The 23,498-nt window shown below is 35.5% G+C and overlaps 2 protein-coding genes across 2 annotated transcripts in view; one reads left to right on the forward strand and one right to left on the reverse strand.

Moving 5' to 3' along the window:
* The window catches only part of LOC137291812 (nipped-B-like protein), a 53,691-nt gene extending 31,931 nt beyond the window's left edge, over positions 1-21,760 (reverse strand). The window contains exon 1 of the mRNA XM_067823349.1: positions 21,351-21,760. The gene's annotated coding sequence lies outside the window, so the exon portion shown is untranslated. The remainder of the gene's footprint in view (positions 1-21,350) is intronic.
* Positions 21,761-22,409: 649 nt separating this feature from the next.
* The window catches only part of LOC137291475 (sterol carrier protein 2-like), a 30,600-nt gene continuing 29,511 nt past the window's right edge, over positions 22,410-23,498 (forward strand). Inside the window, exons 1-2 of the mRNA XM_067822827.1 lie at positions 22,410-22,451; positions 22,583-22,858. Coding sequence (XP_067678928.1) covers positions 22,772-22,858 — 87 coding nt within the window. The 5' untranslated portion in view covers positions 22,410-22,451; positions 22,583-22,771. The remainder of the gene's footprint in view (positions 22,452-22,582; positions 22,859-23,498) is intronic.

A 23,498-nucleotide genomic window follows, 5' to 3' on the forward strand; every position in this document is an offset into this window, starting at 1 on the left:
TCATTTGCAGGTTGCACCTGCACATATGTATTAAAAACAACAAATACCAGCTGTCACCATGATGAAATCTGTTCACTGGTTAGCTTGAGAAAACATCTCACTGATAAAATTTAAAAGTTTTATTGACTTTTCATATGAATTTGAAACCGAAGAAAGGAAATGCTCAAAAAAGGTAAAATACACTGATTCTCCAAACACTGCTGGTGATCTATGAACATGTATGTCTGATGTGATAGAGGATGAACGAGTTAAAATAGAAAAGTCTTCATATGCTACGATATAGGTACTACAAGCTGTGTCCTGTGAAATAACCCAGATCAAGACCAGGCAGACTCACCTGTGTAACCTACACTGTCAAAAATAGTTAGGGATGTGTGAAAATTTTGAGATGATGAATAATGATCTACATAAAAATACCAATATCCCCAACATATTTTGTCCCATATATATACAGTAACAATAATATTTGTGGCATGAATTTTTCTCTGGGACTCAAAAATGTTTTGAGGGACTCATTTATTTCAATATAAACTCATAGAACTCAAACAGTTGAATTTGTCACTGCTAGGTGCAGGCCTGAGGGCAAGCAGCTATTAGCCTATTACACATTGGTGTGCATGCCTTGCAGAGTTTAAAATGAACCAGAAGTAAAAGGGTAAACAGAGTTTTACCTTAATTGACAACACATTTTATTGGTTTTGGCTGGTAATATGAGGGTCCTGCAGAGTAATGAAGTGGTGTTATATACGATCATTACTACAGATAACTACCTTGTGAATCAGTGGTCATATGGTCAGCTCTCCAAGGCTGGCCAAAAACACTGATGATTATAAATATCATTGATATGAGGATGTTCAGGATGCTGTTTTGTTAGTTAGTTATGAATAAATAAGTCACTATCGCCAGAAATGTGAAATATGTTGATTTCTTTTAAACAACTTTCAAAGGTTTTTCTTTAATATATATCAATAAGTGATCAATATTTAAGTAACAACTTCTTCAAATTAATAACATTGATTCCTACTTTTCCAAAGAAATCTTAAAACATTACCCTGTCAACTTTTTTATTTATTTGGACTAACGTTGAATTAATCTGGATTGTGCCTTAGGATTATGAACATTTATGACAGAATATAAAAATAATTCAGTCACTGCAGTGTATGAAGGTCCTACAAAAAGACAGGAAGTCCACAGGGCTGATAACTAAATAATGTTGCCAGCCCGGTTAACATGTAACCAGCAGTGTATTAAATATAGGAAATTGAGATATGGTGTTAAAAGAAAGCAATTAATGAATTACTTCTAGTAAGGTAAACTTAAACATGTGCAAAAGCAAATTTTATAAAACCATGACTTGGTTCATTCATTTAGTGGCATTACCATCAGAAAAGAATAACATTATTCATTGGCTGAAAACATTCTCTAGACCAGTCACATTTAGTTTTTATAAAATGGGTAGGATGATCAGCAGAAGTTAAAGTTTGATTGATCATGAACTATACAGACATCATCTAGTTACCACAATTGCAAATTATTTTCAAAATATTTCCCGTAGTCAATAACATGGTCAAATATAAACCCTTAGAAAATGTATTGGCGCAGAGGGTCGGCTATAAAATACAGTTGTAAGCCTGCCATGTAACTAGCAAGCAACAGGCCTCTCAGCTGACGCTATTTCTTACACTGGTAACTGACTTCTCTTTCCATTTGACGTTGTGAGACAGTTGGAATACCCATTGCCACTAATTAACAAGGTCCATCTTCATGGATCCATGTACAATGTTTAGTCCGAACTCTACTTCATTTGCCAAAAGCAGCATGTGTGCCACCCACTCATTACAAAAAAGGGAATGCTGTACCTGCCTCAAAGTCTGTTAAAAAGTAGTTACAAGACCTGCATCACAAACTTACTTTCTGTATAATGTACATTTCAGTGTAGATACTAACACCATTATCAAACAAGTGTTAGTTAGAAACTATGACTTATGAGATCTAATGATTTGAGCAAGGGTTATTTTTTATATGATGGACATGTGAGATTGTGAGAGATGAATATGCATTCAATGTTGAAAAATTATGGTGCTTTTGTTTTCAGAATATATCAGAATTAAACTGACACAACTAAAATATGCACTTGCCCAAACAGGATTTGAGCTCGTTCACTTCTATTTCATGCTATATATGATAAATACAAGCAGATAAATGGATTTCTGATTTCTGGATAAATCAGGTGCAAGTGCCAGTGCCAGCACTGACGGATGAAAAACATCTATAATAACATGATCATTCAACCTGCTAGGCTACAGACGAAACTTCCCTTTTATTCTGAAAAACACAAAACTTCACTTTTTTACAATGCATTATCATTACGCACTGATAAAACAAACATTTGAGTAAGACCCTTCATAACCTTTGACTGTCAATGTTATGCATTAATGAAAAAAACTGATAGCAAGCCTAAATGAATTTTACCAGACAAAACATGCTACAGTCTCATGCAAAAAAATCAAGCTGCTGGTCACTGTCATCAGCAGAATCATTCTCGCCATTTGATTGTTCTTGCCACAATACAATCAGTTTTACATCTTAGTGAAACAGTATATTATAATATCCCACTAGCCATAACACCTCCATTAAGCATGGCATCATCCAAGTTAAGTAAATATAACAGTCAAACAACAATCAATATTTTCAAATGTTTGTAATTTCTCATAAGACTGTTGGTGATCAATATCATGGAGAATCAACTTCACCTGAATAAGCATTCAAAGTGTAGGTCTTAAGACAATTTCCAAGTTGGTGAAACACAGAAGCTTTGGAATTGTGGTGACAAATCTAGAAAGAACTCTAGAAGATCTATGACTGAAACTCAAGCATACCCCAGAAGCACAACTTAACAAAGTGAATTACAGGACCTTACACAACTTTGTCTCCAATGCCACTTTCAGTCACACTGCTTCTTAGAATGAGGATACTCACATTTGCACTACCCGTATGTGTTTTGCCCTGAGCTTTTATAGCTTAAATCACACATGTGTCTCGGTGCTTTGACATGTTACTTAGTTGAGGGCAAACAATACTTTATTGACATCACAACTTAGGGGTAGAACAAACTGTCTTGCTTTTCTGGAATGCTGAGTGTAAGACTACCTATGTTTTATAGGAGATTTGCTGAATATATCTTAAGATGACAATAAATTAAAAACTTAAACAGAGCTGTTCACTCTAATAATAAATTGTGTAAGCACCTTTGTTTGGAGTTAACAAAATGGACATTTAGCACAGTACAGTGTGTAGTTATCCAATATATCATGCAGCAGTACTTTTGTATTTGTTCTGCAGTATGAATCATGTGACTGACAGCTGAGATTATTACATATTTGCCATGAGATGAAAAAATTTATGATCCATTACTCTTTTTGGGCAGAACGTAAAGTATTTTTTACACCACCAGTAATTCTGGAAACATTTAAATGTATTTTGAGGTATTATGTATTTTCAGGTAATGTTCATGTCTTCGTTACATATTTCCATGAATATATTTTATCCATCTTCAAAAACTTGACTTCCTGCCTCTGCAAATACATATCACAAAGGGTTGAGAAAATGAAAATGTAAAACAACTAGTCTGTAGCAATATCATAGTAACAATGAGAAGTTTTACAATTCGCTATTCTCCATGCAACAAAGCATGCTTAAGTGCTAAAACATTATTACTCCAGATAACCCAAGCTGTTAGACGCTAGAAGGTTATAGTCAAATGAGTATCCAGCCAGGTACCCATTTCCTGCTGGGTGAACAGTTCCTCTCTATTTTGTGATATACTAGCTTTTGTGATATACAGCTAGTATTATTTCACAATCTAAACTCATTTTAAAGTTTTCTATACTTTCTATCTTGTGACCTCAACTTTTCATACCAGAATAGGTTCAATAAAATTTTAGAGGCAGGATACATTGCATGAGGCAGACATTAAAAAGACTAGTAAATCCCAAAATATTTGCAAGCATGAAGTTTTTCCCAAAACTGCGAATGATAAGAACACACAAAAATATGACACAATTTGCTGGTCAAACACAACAATCAATCAACAAATAACATGTCTCATTACCCCTTTATTTTTCAGTAGGTCATTTTGTCAACAGATCTAGACAATAAATCAATTGACAACAACCTAGGGAAGACTAATTACAAGCATTAATACTGCCAAACAAGAAAAAGTTGAATACTGTGGACATACCATATGCACATACTTTCAGAACTTTACCTGAAAATGGTTTGTACCTCAAAGATTGCGAATGCAATTTTCCGTATGACCGCTTCAAGGTGATACACATGGAGCATGCCACAACAGTTGCAGAAAAAAAACTGTTTTTGTCAATATTCCAGTTTGTCAGCTTGCAGAACTATTTCTTAAAAGTCACATGCAATCAAGAAATCAAACATAATTAAAACACAATTATCACTTATTCTTGATATACAAAATGCATTGCTGATTAAAAAAAAATCAAATAAAATATATTATAAGCGTACCATCGCAAATAAAAACTGCAATATTTTTGTACTTGGGTCTACAGTCAAACCCCGTTGTGTCGAACTTGTCGGGTCCAAGGGGAAAGTTCGACTTATCCGAGTGTTCGACACATCAGTCAGCATTGAAAAGACCAAGAACCAACACGACCATGGTGCTTAACACATCGTCATTTTGCAGTAGGATACACATACGAACAATATATCTTTGCAATAAACGTTTACGGCTGTATTGATATTTAAATTACAACATGTACAAATGTAAATCAATTCAATCACTTTATTCATCATTGCAAATAAATATGCATACAAAAAGATAGGAACAAGAATAATTTAACAAACTCACAAGCGATCCCATTTAGTTGACGGCACTAATTCATTTTCAGTCAGTATAAAAAGTTGTATAGTTCATACAAACGGAATCAGAATGTACATACGTGTACATGTGGAGAATTTATCTCTTAAAAAAAATCCCAAATTACAGTCTGTTTGGCGTTCGGGCATGGCATCACAGCAGAATTGCTCAAAAAGTTTCTTAATGTATTAAGCTGGTTGGCTGAACAAATGCCTCTTTGATTTTATCAGCATTTTTAATCCATGTAGAAAGTGTATTTCTGGGTATGCCAAATACAGTTGCAATTTCTGCTTTGGATTTTCCACCCGACTGCACAGCTATGACAGCCTCGTATTTTGTCTCTATTGTCTTCACAGATAATTTTCACTTTTTAGGTGTAAAATGCGATCCAGTTATCCCCCCGGGCTGATCGGGTCCTTCCCTGAATTGCTCTGCCATGTTACTAACCGTACTGGTTAAAAAAATTGATCCTACACCTTAAATACTAAACCAAAAACAAAACATCAATTTAGATAATCCAACTCCGTTTTCCTCACTTCCCATTTTGTATTTTCAAGGAAATCACATGACCGCTAACATAGACTGTCACATGACAACAACATGCGCCATTGTTTGTTTAGAGATATCCTGTCGGTCCGTGATCAACGTGTCACTGGTAACAACTTAATTATGGTTAATTGTTTGAGTAAAGTTCAGTTGGTAAGTGTGCTGACAATGTGTGTATAGATGTGTAGTTAAAAATGTCACTTCATTGTTGAGTCCGTTAATCGTTACTTTTGATCTTTAGGTAGCACTTTTGAGGATGACTTCCGATTGCGCGACTGAAGTTTTCAGTTGCAACAACCAGCTTTGACAGTTCGAGACAAAAGGGTAAATTTGTACTTGCTAGAGCCTTTGGGGACCCTAAAATGAGTTCGACACAACCAGGAATTCGCTACATCTAGTTCGACACATCAGGGTAAAAATAATGATAAATATAAGGAAATCGGCACGGACCGAGATGTCAGTTCGACACATCCGAGAATACGTCTCAACCGAGTTCGAGACAATAGGGTTCGACTGTATTACGCTTGAAACAAAGGACCCAGGATAGCAAACCAAGTCAGATCCATTGGGGGTGCACCCAAGTGTAACAAAATCTTTTCATTTGCTGGCTCATTTGCCGATACACTTACCCAACTCTCTGTTTATGGCATATAAGCCTGATAGGTGTTAATTTCAAATTGCATGTGGTCAATGATTGAAGTTGTGCACAGTATATTGTCATTAGCAGACAGGCAGTCAGACATGTAGTTGTTAATAAACCAGACACTGAGTTTTCTCATTGACAGAGGCTGCTTATTACAATCAGCATGTTTTTTCAGGCGAGTAGACTATTTACTTGTTTGTGTACACAACCAAGATTAGACTACTGTTCATGACCTCATAGTCTGGGCATGCATACTGTTTCAAGCTCTGCAAACCTATTTACTGTGCATGCGCTATGGACACAGCTGTTGAAAAAAAATTTTCCTCCAACGCTGGGGGAAAATCAGGGCATCGTTTTTCATCGCGTTTTTTTTTTTCAATTTTATGGGTTGAATTAACATTTTTGATGATTTGTTTCAGTAAGTACATGCCAAAAGTTTCAGAATCTGCATAGTTGTGTTTTACGTTGCATGTGACCTTTACTGGTAACTATGCCCTAAAAGAGCCGTAATTGTACATACTACATGTCAAATGTATGTGTTTCATGAAGATTTTGATTTGCTGAGGGATCAGCATCAGTGACTGGAGAATTTTGTAAGCCCGCCAAACCCTAAACAGTAGCTGTTGTCTGATTGATTAAAATCCACAACCTCTTACAGTCCGTTTGATTCCATTTGAAACCGATGAATTGCTTACTAACACAAAATCTAATAATAGCAACAACACCAAATTTTGCACGGCCACATGAAATCGACAGACCAACTCTGATGATGCGTCTCATAATTTGGGACACCCTTAGAATGGGTACAAAATCAACTGGTACCAGCACTGCCCCCTAAAAGTCTGACTGCCATGGATAACGCTCCATATGATGGCGTTCAAGTACTTAATACAAAGGTCCCAACATCTAACAGTAAGAAGGGGGACATGATAGAATGGTTGCAAAACAAAGCAATATCGTATCCAGAAAAAGCAACCAAACCTGTTCTGTATGGCATCATAAAGTCAAATAAACCACACCTGTCTTTAAGGTTGATGAGTACCTTACAGAACATGGTCATTCAGTTTTGCGACTGCCACCCTTTCATTGCGATTTAATCCCAATAGAACTCATTTGGGGTATCATGAAATTAGATGTTGGCAGGCAAAATGTAACATTCAAACTTTGGGATGTACAGATGACTGTTCAACAGTCAATAGACACCATCACACAGGAAACATGGTAAAAGTGCGTTGAGAAAGTTGAGAATGAAATAGAAAGAATTATTGGGAACAAAGTGGACTGGACCATGCCACCATCAGGCCAGTCGTCATCAGGGTAAACGACAGCGACACCGATTCAGACAACAGCGTCTTCTGAGAGTGGCAACACTGACCCCCATTGGACATCTCAAGTGGTAACCAGATAACAGCTTTTGAGATGACCCCATCTCCACAACACATGCTTGTTGATTACCTGTCTCTTCTACCAGCAAATGCCCCCCCCCCCCCCTCATACAAGATAGCGAAATGTGGTAAGAAAATAATGATCGTATGTTAAGCAACTTTTTTATTTGGGTGTCCCAAATTATGAGACACATCATCAGAGTTGGTCTGTCAATTTCATGTGGCTGTGCAAAATTTGGTTTTGTTGCAATTATTAGATTTTGTGTTAGTGAGCAATTCATCGGTCTCAAATGTCTGCAACAGGTTTATTTAATTCACCTAACAGGAAAAGTTTGCTCTGTCTTTGATATACTAGTTCAGGTACTTCTACTGATTTTGTCATTTAACTTAGCTGTCAGGTAGGAAATCTTCATAAATCAGACAGCACTTTCCCCACGACTAACTTCCAAAAGTTTGTTGAAGTATTTAGCAGCTCTCATATTTCTGTGTGCATATGCATATTTTACCATTTTTGAAATAGTGGTTATTGTTGCTTTTTCGTTTCACTCCACATCAATTTATCAGGTTATCAAGTGCAGTAGACCTATCTGTTATGGTCTTGTTCACTGCTCCTATATAAGCAGTTTAAACAGAGGTGGAGGCCTTGGATGGATTTGGTAAACCTAACAGTTGATGCTTAGTAACAAAACTTCAACATGATAATGAAGTGTATGACTGATTAAGATCTGACACATTATTTATACTTTGCTCTTGAGTTCATCAATTTTATAGAGTCATTCCAACTAAAATAATCCATTTGATCTGTTTAAGTTTATCTGGTCTATGCAACATGTGTTGGTTTTAGGAAAACATCACTGACTGCAGGTATGCAGAAGTAGTCTACCAAGTGGAGTTCAAGGTAAGTGCCAACCTTTGATAGGTGATTGGATGTACTTTAGATAGAATTTTTTTTTAATAAAACTAAGACCACCTTAACAGGTCATCTTTTTTTTTTTCAATATAACTCCTACCTTACTCGAGATACCGTGTAAGTAATCTATATGGATGACTGTAACATACCAGAGTTGCCAGTTATATGCAAAAATACCCTCTCAGGGATTCTCATGACCATTATAATCACTGATCATAAGTTTCCACAGTCATACTGACAATATTTGCATGCAGGGCTGAAAAGTTTCAGTTCGATCCCTTGAAAATTGAATATGACATTTTGAGTTTCGATAACCATTATTACTATTTTGACTCCATATTTCAATACCTACTGAAACTATTTCCATAGATCCACTACATTTTTTTCACTTGACTTGACTGAGTTTCATCCTTCGCTTCAACAGAATTTAAGGACTGCAAAGTATTATTTGTCTATCGCCTCATGTTTTTCATATGATATGCACTGCAAAAACAATTTTTAAATATGATTTGATATAAAATATTACTTGCAATCCCCCACTTTTCTCTCCCTTAAAATCATGAATTCCCCACCTGTTTTCTTGAGCTATATCTACTGTCAGCTTTGCATGTATTTATGTAAGCAGTGTAACACTTTTTACCAGCTAATTAGATGCCATATTCAGCTATCAGGTATATTCACAGATTATGAATTTTCATGATTAACGATTGGTCAAAGACATAAGAACATCCTGTCAAACTATAAAAAGCATCTTCAGAACATGGCAAAGAATCTTTCAAATGTTTCATAAGCACATATAACTATCAGAAAACCCATAATACAAGCATATAATAAATGCCAAATGCTGATTGTTACTGATGTTTTCAGCTTTACATACATTTTGTTCCTGTACAAGAGTCCATTACTTCTTAAAGTTAGTAACTTTGCACAAAAGTTTACCTTATTCTGTGAATAGCAAGTCCTCATTCAGAGGCTGATAACTACTATTTCCATAAAGCTCAGCAATGGCAAGCCATCATATATAGACAATTTTTTACTGATTTCAGCAAAACAACTTGTCACAAACCAAACCCAATTGACAACCCATGTTCTGCATTTTTTGTTTTCAGAAAACCCATTACAGTGTTGGACACAAGAGAGCATTTTTTCACTTTAGATGCCGAAGGATAAATTTCACATCTTGTCATGACATGTGTTTCATGGAAGCAATGATTGAACCAGTATTGTTTTCTATTAACTTTCAACACCAGCCAGAAGCTTTTAGTGCCATGAAAATTTCCAGAGACTCTAAGGCCATAGATAAAGTCTTATAAACCATTACTGCTACTACATCTCATACACCATCCTACTGTCGATAATTATGAAAGCTATTTTTAGGCCAGACCAATTCAGTTCATTACTCAAGGTCACCAGAACCTAATATTAATGAATATATTGCTATTTCTTTAAAGGGAGTATGTTTTATTTGAACCCTTATGTCCTATTTTCGAAATGCGATACGCATTAACAGAATAAGTATTACATTTTAAGTAGCACAAGTGATGTTAGTTTGCCATGGCGGCACATGGTAATGTTGACTATAACTCTTACATGTTACCTACCATGTATTGCTGTGACAAATTAACACTGTCAACATGGTTGTTCCATACTGTGCATCAATCACTTTACTAGAATATTGCATTCTTGAACAATTTTTTTTGCATTCATTACCCAATATTCGTGAAACGTATCATATTCAAGACATAGTGTATTCGTTGCAGACCTAGTGAAAAGTGATAATTTTTAAAATGAATCATGTAAGATATGTACCTTAAATTATACATCTTTCTGACATGACCACAGCCTGGTTGATTAATTGGCTTTCCGTATCAGAGGACACATGACATGTCAGATTATTCGGCCTCTAGTGTGGAATGGGTTAAAACTAACATATGGACACTCCGCCTTGGGATTGGGGACCCCTAAGTTCATATTAAAAGGTTCCATGTGACCCCTGGATAATCACCTAATCACATTCACATTTTGCAATGAATACACAGTGCAATCTAGAGAGTGGACACATATAACAAGGCTTCCACTGAGGCTGAATATTCATCAAATTGATGGAGACTAAGTGTTTGTGTTTGCAAATACTCACCGTTCCAAACTGTGTACTCTCTGGAACAGATCCTGTGTTCACCCAAGATACATGACTCTCTCAGCAAGCTACAGTGCTGGTAGGTGTTTTATGTTTCAGGTATTCATTATATGTCATATTAACATGAAGCTGTAGGGTAGAAGGATTAATTTAATGTTTGGATGGAAAGTTTGTAAGCATAATACAGAGTCAATGAAGATTGTCAGCTTGTGGCTGTGTGAACCTTGCAAGATAAGACATTTTTGTTATCTCTGTCATGTAAATCCCTGATACGTTTATGTTTGTCAGCATATTTGTTCATGAATATTCGTCAAACACACTACCTTGTTTTGGATACACTACTTTATTCAAGTGTGTTATACTAAAACAACAAAATCCTTTTCTGGATCGATTTTCGATCATTTTCAATCATCGGAACACTACTAGGTTTTAGATCCGATTTCTATCTGAGCCTTTAACTGACTGTCATGTAAACTGTGCTACCAGTTGTTGCCAGCAAAATTTTGGCAGGATCATGTGGGCCATTACAAGACCTGCATATTTTGTTTCAGTAGACAGCATACAATGATACATTGTCCACGTTGACAAATAATCCTTCACTTCAATATAAAACACATCAACACAATCACATCACTACTTACCGAAATGAATAAAGTATTTCTTTAACAAAATAGTTTGTCTTTCTTCAGTTAAACTTTCAAATAAATGTTTCAATGAAAGTTCAGATATATAACATCTTAATAAACTAAAACATTTCATGAAATTTGTGTAATATATAATGCAAGGTTGATACTTTTCCTGTAATATACTTTCGCCCCTAATGTACCTCAAATTCAATAGTGAATTATAACAAGTCTCTCAAGATACCTTTTGTATTTGGAAACTGGACTGAGGAGCCAAAATTATAGAAGCCATTAGGGGGACCCTAACAAATATTCATGACTTCACTTTCTGTAACTGCTTTTGAACATTTTATCCCAATTTATAATTTTCAAGACTAGTGTAATACTGCAGTAAGAAAGAAATACACTAAACTAAGTGCATATTCCCAATTTCAAATAGGTATTTTGTTACCTACCCAATTTTTTAAAATCCAACCATTCTTTTCAAGTTAAGAGTTTGTGTTTTTTTCCAACTCTTATCCATATGTGATGTAAGAAATAAAACTCATCCATTTTGGTGTAATAAAACTAGATATTAAGATTGCTATTAGATAATATGGCAGAAATGTTTTCACTCACTGTAAAAATTGAATCGATAGTCAATGAAAAATAAAATCCTCCATTTCAAAATAAATGAGTATATTATTCAATATTGTAAACAATATTACTTTAGACAAACTGCATTCATGTCAGTGTTTTTCAAAAGATGAATGCCAAAAACTTGTTCACTCTTGTTAACACTATATCTGTGGTTAACACAAGGGATTGACTTAAGCCGCGATAGCGATTTTCTCGCATTGATTCCTATAAAATCACACTAAAATTTATCTGCAGCGATTTAAAATCACACCATGCTCACCTGTACGATTAGAAATAATGAAGTGTAAATCTGTTTCACTGAGAAGGGTTTTGTCATTATTTATTTTGTTCTGTCAAACAAATTCCGGTTGCTTTGTACCAATTTTTAATCTTCAAGATATAACTTCTGTATGGAACTTCAGATGTAGTTACATAGGGCTGTGCAAAACAAGCTGCACTGCTAGGAGTGTGATAAAATCTGAACTTCGCAGTATTGTGTTGTTTATGCACTGTGCAACGCTGTACAGAGTTCAGACACCTACCAAAAAGCATCTGCTAACGAGACCATCTCATTCGATATTGAAGGTTTTAAAGACAACAAATGAATATGAAAAAGCTGAAATCGTTGACCTTGATGAAAACCAGAAAACAAACACCAATGGTGAAGCTAGTAGATCTACAAAGCTTAGTTCATTGCAATTCATGGACGGTTGACTGGAAGTTGCTTAAATACACATGACAATGTCCCATTCGTCATTTATTCCTTTTCTTACAAACGATAATAAGCACTTAAATCACATAAGATTTGAAAAAATCTCATGTTTTGAGTCTAATCTCACATCTTTTCTGAGCCAGGTTTATTCCCACAACATACTTTCATTGTGACGAACAACAGCTTAAATTTGTACATCCACCGAAATTTGATTTGCCTTTTATGTCTGACACACACTGCAACATAACCAAATATCACTATCTCTTTTGTTCAAAATTAACCATGAATATTTTCTTTTCCACAAAGCAACTGGTTTTTTTCCAAAACCTCATTCCCATTGTGTTGTTTCACTTCCATGCCGCAAATAGCTAATTTTACAAGTTCATATATGATATCATCAGCAATTGATTCTAATTGTTAAACACAGCACTTCCCTTTTAATTCATCTAGCAGTCTTCTAATGAAGTTGTTTTCTGTTGGTCGATTTAAAAAAATAGATGTCTTACTTATGTAGAAGCTTTCAACCACACTTGCTCAACATTATCAGTTTGGGAAAAGAAAACAGCTATTTATGGATGGGCCAATCATTTGGCTATCAGTAAAACCTGATGAACTGGTACAGGTAAATGTTAATATTCAATATGGGAATTTTTACTAACATTCACCAGTGATAGAAATTAAAAACTTACTGGCCCATACTGTTTTCTACTGGCCCACTTAAAAACATATGATGCAGTAAAAAAAACTCATTGCATATTAACCAACTGTAGTGGGGCAAATGACTATGATGAGGCTTTTCATCAGCTATTAGAAGAGGGGATACAGCAAAGACACATACCCTTGTCGCCCAGCGGGCGACCAATAGTATAGTTCTAAATCACCCAGACAAACTTCTACTCGCCTCAGTGGTGCGTGTTCATTTCTGTCACTGATTCACTACAGACCAGTTCAGAGTCAGTTTGCCTCAAGGGCCTCAAATCACAGTCTTTGTTCAGTCAGTCTAGTCCAGTTAATAATAAAACTCCAAGTACTAACCATACAAAACACTAAAAATGGTCAAGTTGTCTTTACTGGCAAAGCTTCCACTGTTCAATAAAACTCAAAAACGTAAACTTTCAATGTACTCTCACCATTCTCAAGTATTTTCTTAAATCATGTTTTGTTGAAAATAGAAACACAAACAATAATACAGGCTTCATAAAGAACATTCCACAATTCCTGTGTACACATGTTGCACAGAGTCTATCATTAGATGACATGGCTGAAACATGGAAAAACCCAGGCTTCCCCTTTACCAAAAGAAATTGGTCTGGATACAAGCAGCACTCAGCTACTGCTGACTCAAGCTGCAGACGAGGCTATTTATAGGAACAATCAGTTTCAGGTCAAACCCAGTCAAGCCTAGCAGCGAGTTATAGCTGGCAGCTGTTGTAGCAGCTCGACACCTTAGTCAGCAAAAGACATCTATGAATTAATGTTCCTAGCACAAAGGATATCTACATGTAATGCAAAGTAGCATGAGATGGGGACATGTAGGATCATGGACCAAAAGAAGGCATGCAATTGACCATATTGCAGATGGTTCTTAAGAAGTATTTACTTGTCAAATATGTATCCAAATTTCTCATCACATACACTAAAGATTATGTCAGAGTACTTGTGAAAGATATTGGTCTCATTTTTGCATGGGTAATTCACTTTCATATATTGCAACATACACAAGGATTGCTTTTCACAAATTATATTAAAATTATGAAAATCAAGATGCATGATATTTTACAAGCATCTTGGATCTGCAGTCATAAACATACACTGGGTCCTGTCTCTGTCACATTATGTAATTACACGGAGAGGCAGATGTGATACTTTTACACATGACATGTTTTCTGTGGATTGCGAACAAACTGCATCCATTATTCCCAGATGACTGGATCAGACGGAAACCGTTGCAAACTCATTGTCAGTTTCAAGTTATGCTTTGTACTTGGATGATTGAGTTTTCAGCCATGCAGTAGTTCACCATCTCGGTATTTGTTGACTGGATCGAACAGAAATGCAAAGAGCATGTATTTACAAACCTCAACATTTCTATATATATTATTTATGGATAACAACTTCTTCTGTTGTATAAGATGTAACATTTCAGTATGGATTCTTATAAAGCTATCACGCTTGCTTGACAACGGTATATGTCACCCATACTTGACAACAGTTTATGTCACTCTTGCTTGACAATGGTATATGAATCCATTCCAAAATGTTACATCATGTACAATAAAACAAGTTTTTATCCATAAAAAAATCTTACTTTCTTATTACTCACCATACTTCTGAAATGCCAACCAGATCATCTCTACACGAGCCTTCTGCGTATCCGCAAATGAACCAGCCAATGAACATAATGAAAAGTCTTCATTACCCTTTGAGTGATCACCCATCTACTCTGACCCGATTCAGTCTCCCCAGTGCTTAGTTTCATGGGAATCACAAGTACAAAATACTGCACTTATATACTACGCTTATAATTTTGTTTTTTCACAATCAACAATGTATATAATATGTTATGAATAAGTGATAATTCTGCTTTAATTATGTTTGATTTTTTGGGTGGATGTGATCTTTAATTCACAATGAATTAATTAGCCTGTGAACTTTTGACTGAATAATACGTGGGAGCTTGGGGTACTACCTTAAAACCTTTTTGTCAAATAACACAAGGTTGCAAGACAATCGCTTTCATTCTTACACCAGTCATACAGCATTTTCTGCCATGAAACCAAGTTCCCAGTGACTCTGAGGTCATAGATGAAGTCTTTTTTTATCACAGAAAATATAATCTTGTAACTATTGCAACTATATCTCATACACCATTTGAAATTTCTAATCCTACTGCTCATAATTCTCAAAAATATTTTGATATTCAAATAATACAACTACAACTTAAATGAGGTTATTTTTGGTGAACATAGAAGATTACTCTATAACCGTTATCAATTCATCTCTAATCATACTCTATAAACACCACAGACAAAAGGAAGCTAAAAGCACGAGGCAATGCTACACACATGTGAAAGGCCCTGTTAGAGGATATTTATTAGTCTTCACAATTAGTAAGATTAATCAAATACAATGCAATACCAAGCTGAATTGTATCATGTATGGTTATCATATATTATCCAGTACTTTAAGATGATAGTTAGACACTGAACTGTTACAAACTGAACCACAGCTTTATCCGACTCACACTGATTAAGTGAAATGTCAATTACTGAAGATGTGTTGTTCTGAATGACTAACGTCATTAGTGACATATTGTATCTGAAATTTCAATTTGTGACATTGTGGGGTGGATAAATTCTCTTTCCAGAAAGGTTACTTGTCATATCTTCCTATGAACCTGTTCTAATAGGTCTCTTTCATGGTGCGAGTGTTCAGGATTTGTGATTGGCTGCAATCGGATTTCAAAAGCGTTCATTTACATGGCCCCAGTAATTTCTGTATGCTTCAGGAAAACTAGAACCTCTTCTCCTGCAAGACGTGCAAACCTTTCTTCTAGACAATACTGTAATGGGATTCAATGCTTCTCAATCGAGTTCGTTGACAAAGGACAGCAAGCCATTAAATGTCCTGTATGTCACATCAACACAAATCCTTGACAGAAGAGGCATATTTGTGGCACCATAGTTGCTCGCATAGTATTAGCAGTCAAGTTGGATCTAAGTCAAGGTAATACAAGTTCTGACTGGATAGAAAGAAGGGAGTTACTCATGTTGCGATTTTTTGTCGCAAGGGTATTTCACGAGAACCGGAAAATATGGCTGCATTAGAACAAAGGTTCGTAAGAAGATATGACGGAAGATTTGTTGTTCTGTGGGAAGAGAATGGGATGGATATTTTAATACTGCCATTTATTGCCACAATGATTCAGGAACAGCAATACTAACAACAAAACCACAAACTCATCAATATCCCCCATAACTGCAAAATACTCCTTATTAATATGCATACTAAAAATGATTACAGTATGTCAATGTTATGGCGTGCATATGGCAGGGTGGAAGGAGAGTAGTATTGTAAGGTTTCATAGTTCTGCTCCAGAAAAAAACACTACCTCCAAACACTACATGTCGAGGTTGAACATGGAAATGCAAGATATCCAAACATACCAAGAGGCACCTATCTATGTGCCATGTTTGGTGAAGAAATAGTAAACGTTTTTAAAGTTCTGCTCCGGAAAAGAGCATAACCACCAATTACAGTCTAAGTCAAACTTGTTGTTTTAGAAACCACATTGGTGTTACTCCTACAGGGCACATCTAGGGATCATGGTGAACATGGTAAACATGTGTACCAAGTTTGATAAGGGGAGATCTGCTCTAGACACGATGACATCCTTAAAGCCACAGCCTAAGTCATGTTTTCATGGAAACAGCTAAAAAATCAAATTCATATCTGGGTCTAAATACCAAAAGGCCCATCTATAGATCATGCTTGACACATTTACCAAGTCTGACGAAGCATGGATGGTTTAGGAGATATGCTCCGGACAAGATAACATCCTCAAGGCCACAGCCTAAGTCATGTTTCCATTGAAAACCACAAAAAAATAAAATTCTTTGTTGTTGCGGCGGATAACAAAATACCCTGCTGTGATATTTCTGGAAAACTGCTAAAAGAGATGCAAGACTAAACTCAATCATCAACAACAATAACTTTCATAAACACATTCATCAATGATATGTTTTTGAACTAGTGTGGTTAAATATGTAATCACACTTCTCCTTAACCTCAATTATTAATGTCACAAAGCTCCAGATCATATGCTGCATATTTGCGTGTAACATACTTCAGGAAGGTTTAAATAAGCCAGAAAAATAAATGCCAGCAATAGAAAAACACTAAAACTTCATGTTTACGCGGTGTCAAAATAACAATGCATATTTATCTAGTACATCAAAATCATACTGCATATCGTATCAGTTCAAGCCAGTCGAAACAAACCTGAAGCTTTTGTCCATCTCTAAAGTTTTGCAGGTAAAAGAATTTTTACTAATTCTAAACATAATTTAGATGCACAACACAGACAGAATACCAGCCATGGTTTGTCAACCCTTCAGTGATTGTTGACCCATCTGTAAATAGCAACCTATCAAATGTTTTCTTTTCACATGACCTGTACACAATTGATAATGTCAAGCAAACTTTGTCAAAAACTTCAACACACACAAAATAAAATATCTAATTTTTTCGCACCACAAATAGAAAACTTTTCATTTGAGGACTGCTGGATAAATTTATAGATAAATGCTATGTTTCACAATCAGGCTCATGACTAATCAATTATGATATCTCAATAGAACCTGCAACATTAGCTGTTCACAGCATCAAAACAGATGTAGGCGAAGGCACATATTACTTAAGACAAATCAAGTGGATAAAGCTGTATTAGCTAAAAGCAATTATTTATCACTATTAGTTGAACTGCACCTCTGTAACTTGTTATTCGAAATAAATACCTGGACCTTAAAATAATGTGGGTATCAATAAGTATAGATATCCACATGAAATTAGAAGTAACCATTTGGTTTCAAAAGTATGGGTATCATACCCACCTAGTCAAAAGCTTATCCAGAGCTGTGTCACCTGCAGTTTTCTGATCATCTTCTAAAAACTCTGAAATCATCCCATATGTTAAACACTCTGTGTACAACATTATTGTTGTGTACCTGTCTTGGGATGCTGCAATGGACACAACTTGAAATGTCATGATATAGGTGACAGAAGTAGCCCAAGTTATCTTGATAGTAAAGCACTGATTATAATATATATATCAAGTTTGGAAATCCCAGTTATTAGACTAAAAATTTAGTACAAGAGAGAGTTTGGTTTTATGTCACTTTTAGCAATATTCCAGCAATATCATTGCTGGGGACATCAGAAGTAGGCTTCACATATTGTTCTCTTGTGGGGAACTGAACCTGGGTCTTATTCTTAGACATGATGAGCAAATGCCATAACTACTAAGCTACCCCACTGCCCTCCACCTTAATGAACATAAACTTCTTGAAGATATATAACTCCCACTTAGCAAACGATATTAAGCATTTAACAACTTAAGCTTCTTGTTTAGCTAATCTGTTTATTCTTTTTTGTGCGAATGTTTCCTTTTCTACATTTTGACATTTCACTAAAGTCAGCAGTTAAAACCTAAAAGTTCTCACTATGAATGCTAAGTTTGTACCCAACAGTATTACTGTTTTCACACTATATAATTATCAGAATTTCACAAAAAAGTTTGGCATAAAAACCGAAAGTACACTAGTCAAGTTTTTGGGCTTGAATCAACTGTCTGGTCATGTTCATACTACTACTTGATTGAGCTTTAAGCAAAAATGTTTGGATGCAACTTGTTGGGCTTGGTGAAGCAAATAAATCTGGTGTGTTGATATACAATCCCTGTCAAGATTACAGCATGTTGAGACACATTCAGGAAAACCTCAAAACATCAATAAAATACATTTAACATCAGATGTTAAGACACATTTAAGGCCAAGAAAACTACATGGTTTTTTTTCTATTCAATTAGATTAGGCCATTTATTTACAAAACGTTTTGTGGGAAAAAATTAACATTCTGTTCAAGATGTAAGAAACTTTGTTTTTGTTTTATTCTGACTCGGCCCAAGGCAAAGTTTAAACTTTAAGAAGATAACCAGTAAATGATCTGGGCCAGGCAAAACAGTTGTCTTTTCAGAGGATGGAACCATTCCTAATTCTGAATCCTAATGGTTATCACCTTTAACAGCAATCAATCTCCGTGGTTAACCTTTTCCTTATTTTTGATAATATTTCCTGATTAAGATTGCCTGCGTTTTGAGAAATATGTTGTTCTAGCAAATTTGTGTCTTAGAGCAATGAAATACAACTTACAAACAGCAACATGATATACATATATAGCAACATATATTTAACACCACTGTTCTGCCACTGACAGCTGCATCCTCACACATCACAAGAACCAATAACTTAGTTAAATATCGAAGACTGTTTCATGCAAACACTTTTCCTGCTTGGCCCAATTTTATACAGAAGACAGAATACAAAAAAAGAGTCTCATGTCAAGTTGTGATTCAGCACATGTACATTTCCTAGTCAACACTGGATATGAAAAAGATTGTCTTGGTAGAACTGTTTTCACAAAAACATATTTCACATTCTACTTATCTGGAAGAATTTAGGCATCATCTTACCCTGGTAATACACTATATAAGAGTGGCAAATTAGAGTGATGTTTAACAGAAGCTCAATGCTTTAAGAACAAACCCAAACAGGGTAATAGTCAACACTTTTAAAATGTAATAAGAAAATAATGAAGTCACTTGTCTACATGGTAAAACGATGTCAAAGATTTAATTCGTTATGGTCACAGATACTCAATCAAACATCACTTGGTAATGCTTTTGTGACACAATACCTGTGTTTGTTACCCACTATTAGTGATATGCATCTATTCCGCCCTGATTTTTATTGAAATGAAAACATCAATTCAGTTAATTTACTGATGCAATAAATGAAACTACATTCTGTTTTATATCAGGTTCAGGATACTGTTTGGTTTATAATCAAAACATTAATATGTCATCACTCACCACTGATGTAAAATATGATTTCTTGCAGCTATTTTTTCTCAAAGTAACTTCTCTGATTCTTATCAATGATCGATATTAGTGCCAGGGTGCTTGATCAAATAATCTGTCAATCGGTCAATCTCTCTTGCATCAACGTTGGCTTGAGACTAATCGATATTCATAAAAAAGAAACATCAAATTATTAAACTCAGAAAAGTATAATTCTCATTTGTCACATAGAAAGTCAACATTTTGAATAATGGACTATTGTTGTTGTTGTAAATAAGTTAAAGACATATTCATGCTATAATGATTGTTCTTAAGCATCCAAAAATGCAGAATACTAAGGACTAACCTTCATATAAATCGTGATAGACATACATACCCAAGTCAAACAACTGCTGTATAATTATGTTGTCTAATAACTTTCTGAACAAAGCATAACAATCATTAAATTTAGGAAAGAAATCTAAGCAAAGTAATAACATATCAGATGAGTTACTGTAAGCCCTGTGTTAAATAGTGGTAAATTTCATACAAATTCAAAATACACATAAATCTCATCCAAAATCTGGCAGCCCACTTTGTGGAGGATGTATGTAGGGCTGTCAATATAACCCCTTGTAGTGTCCCAAGAGTTGCCTCCCTTTATTTAGCCTCTTCCTGTTTGGACTGTGTTTAATAAAATTGTACAGAAATAACATTATTTGAATAACAGGAACACACAGTCATACGTATTCATGTAAGCTTATTAGCCATGAATGACGTATTGCGTAAATATACAAACAACAACTTCAATATTGTCTATTATTGTCCCTTAACATTCACCAAAATGTTGGTCGCCTCCACAGTAAATGGCTTCCAGTTTGGCCAGATAAATCACAATGTATGTCTCACAAAATTTCAACGCCAAAGTAGATAAGCGTTAGAAATGACTGACAACGTTAATGGGCAAACCGTTTACGATTATAATATACCCTGAGACAAAACAACAAAAAACCGACTCAAGAACACCTTTGATATCAACACCGGAACAAACTGTAAACAAACGGGACACTCGGTCAGGAAGGAAACCATACATTTACATCTAAACTAAGTATTTGACAGATACCGATGGCTTTGCATTGACCGGTAACCATACTTAAGTGATCAAATAACACTATTCAAGATGCATACCATAAAATATAAGCAATATTCTTTGCATAACAAACGAAAATGATGAATTGAAAAGCTTCACAACCATTGTAAATGACATGGTACTCACCTGTCTTATCGGTGTATCAGATTAAATCGTGAGAGATTTCAAGTATAAATCCTAGATGGATATAATCGGAAATGGTTATCCGATAGCTCCCGTCCCCATTTTAACTGTTATGTAAGAAACAGCTCTTGAATTTCCGTGTTTTGTGCCATGATCGTAACAATAACCCGCGCCAAAAATTACTGTAACCGAACAGCTTCCATGTTGACCGAAGTATTACACAAAATATAGGCCCAGCTTTTTTTCAGGATCTGCTTATAACAGCATGCATCAGGAAATTTATGGTCCCGATCGTTTCATTTAAGGCGTAGGCACCAATCAAATGTTAATTTTATACAGTTTATTTGTCAGAAAGCCTCGTGAAAGCGTAGTAATTGACAAGGTGCCCTAAGTGCGTCTTTGGAAGTAGTGCACTGTCCATCAGACGAGGCTTACAATGATAGTACATTCATAACAACTAATTTTGCATTGGAAACAGATATTCGAAAATGAGTTGCAAGGCATATTCAGTGTCATCACGGTGATCGAGGGACATCATAAGTGCATAAACTATTAAATTTAATAACTATGATAAATGGCACTTAAAATATCTATAGAGATTATCGACCAAAGCTACTTCAACACATCGACGTTTGTATCTTACGCTTTAGGCTATCCTGTTTTGAACGACTTCAACAATCACCAAGTCGATGCATTTGATATGTGCCACTGATTGTCCTTGTGTCCATCCGTATGAAGCTGACTTATCTGCAACTGACCTAAGAATTTGGTGAGACCATATATTTTAGTAGGCTTTCATTGTTGTTCGGTACCTGTCAACAAATGTCAAACCTGTCCATCCTTTCAGGCTGGTATTGGGCACATTCGCCATAAATTAAATAAAGGCAGAATAAATTCAGACATCTCTGCCGGAAGGGTTTCCCAAATTTCCAGACGTTAGTGAGTTGTTATTAGGTAGTGAGAACGACGCTTTAGCATCTTGTTGTATTTTGCGTTGGTCCAGAGGGTTCTTTATCAAAGCGTTTTCTTGTGTATTATATAACGTGTGGAAAATATACACCGAAGGTTGAAAAAACACTAACAAGAAACAAGGAAACTTTATCTGTGGGTAATTCTTATAATGATATAACGTTACACGCGCATGGCCAATGAATACGATTTCATTTTGGATTCTGTAATCTGTAGGCACTATACCTGTACATGTGTTAAACCACACATGGGAACCTCTTTTTCAGTGGGTCTTCAGTCTTTCCATCAACATTATCAGGCCAGGACTTACGTCCACATCTCTACCAAAGAAAATATTTTCTAACAGCCATCAATCACACAGGCACATGTAGACAAATCAACAGACCACCATGTTTCGACACATCGTCAATAACCTGCTGGAAGGAAACTAGTGCTGAACTTCCACGGGTCAAGGCATGGCTCATCTCGTTGTAAACAGTGCTGGAAACATCAGCAAAATGGTTGGTCGTCGAGTGTTTGTTGTCGGTGTCGGCATGACCAAGGTGAACTGCATTTAAGATGATGACATTTTTGTCAGCTTCTGAAACTTCTCATTTCATAAATCATTGTTTAATTTAGTTTGTGCCTTTGGTTTTTAAAGTGTGTTCCTAATTCGATCTTTGTATGGTGGAGAGTACTCAGTGGACTTTGACTTGAGTTACAAGATAAACGTACCTTCATGGTGTTTCACTTGATCATGATGTAACTGTTATGATAAATGTCACAAGTTTGATTATAAACGTTTCTTTTCAGAATTTGCAGGCATGCTGGGAAAAGAAGCAGAATGCAAACATAAAAATTCATTTTAAAGAATAAATGCAGGATGGATATTCTAATCATAAATAATAGTAGTATATCAATTTGAATCAGGCTCCATATACAGTGTTTGGGAAATATCCTGTTGTTGTTTTTTTGCCCTTTTTGCATAGCTGCTACATGTACATAGGTAATAAATTCCTCTAGTTTGTACGAAAGTGTTTACTCAGTTACAAATTCTCTCATGAAGAGATAGGTTGGAAGTGGATGTCAGTCAGCCATGTTTGTTAACTAAAAGCATAGGGTTATAAGGTTTACTGACTTGATTGAATTTTGTCATTGCATCCATTCCATCCCATGATCGATGCCTATGCTGCATATCAATAT

This window comes from Haliotis asinina, chromosome 7 (genome assembly GCF_037392515.1).
Source record: "Haliotis asinina isolate JCU_RB_2024 chromosome 7, JCU_Hal_asi_v2, whole genome shotgun sequence".
Taxonomy (NCBI): domain Eukaryota; kingdom Metazoa; phylum Mollusca; class Gastropoda; order Lepetellida; family Haliotidae; genus Haliotis; species Haliotis asinina.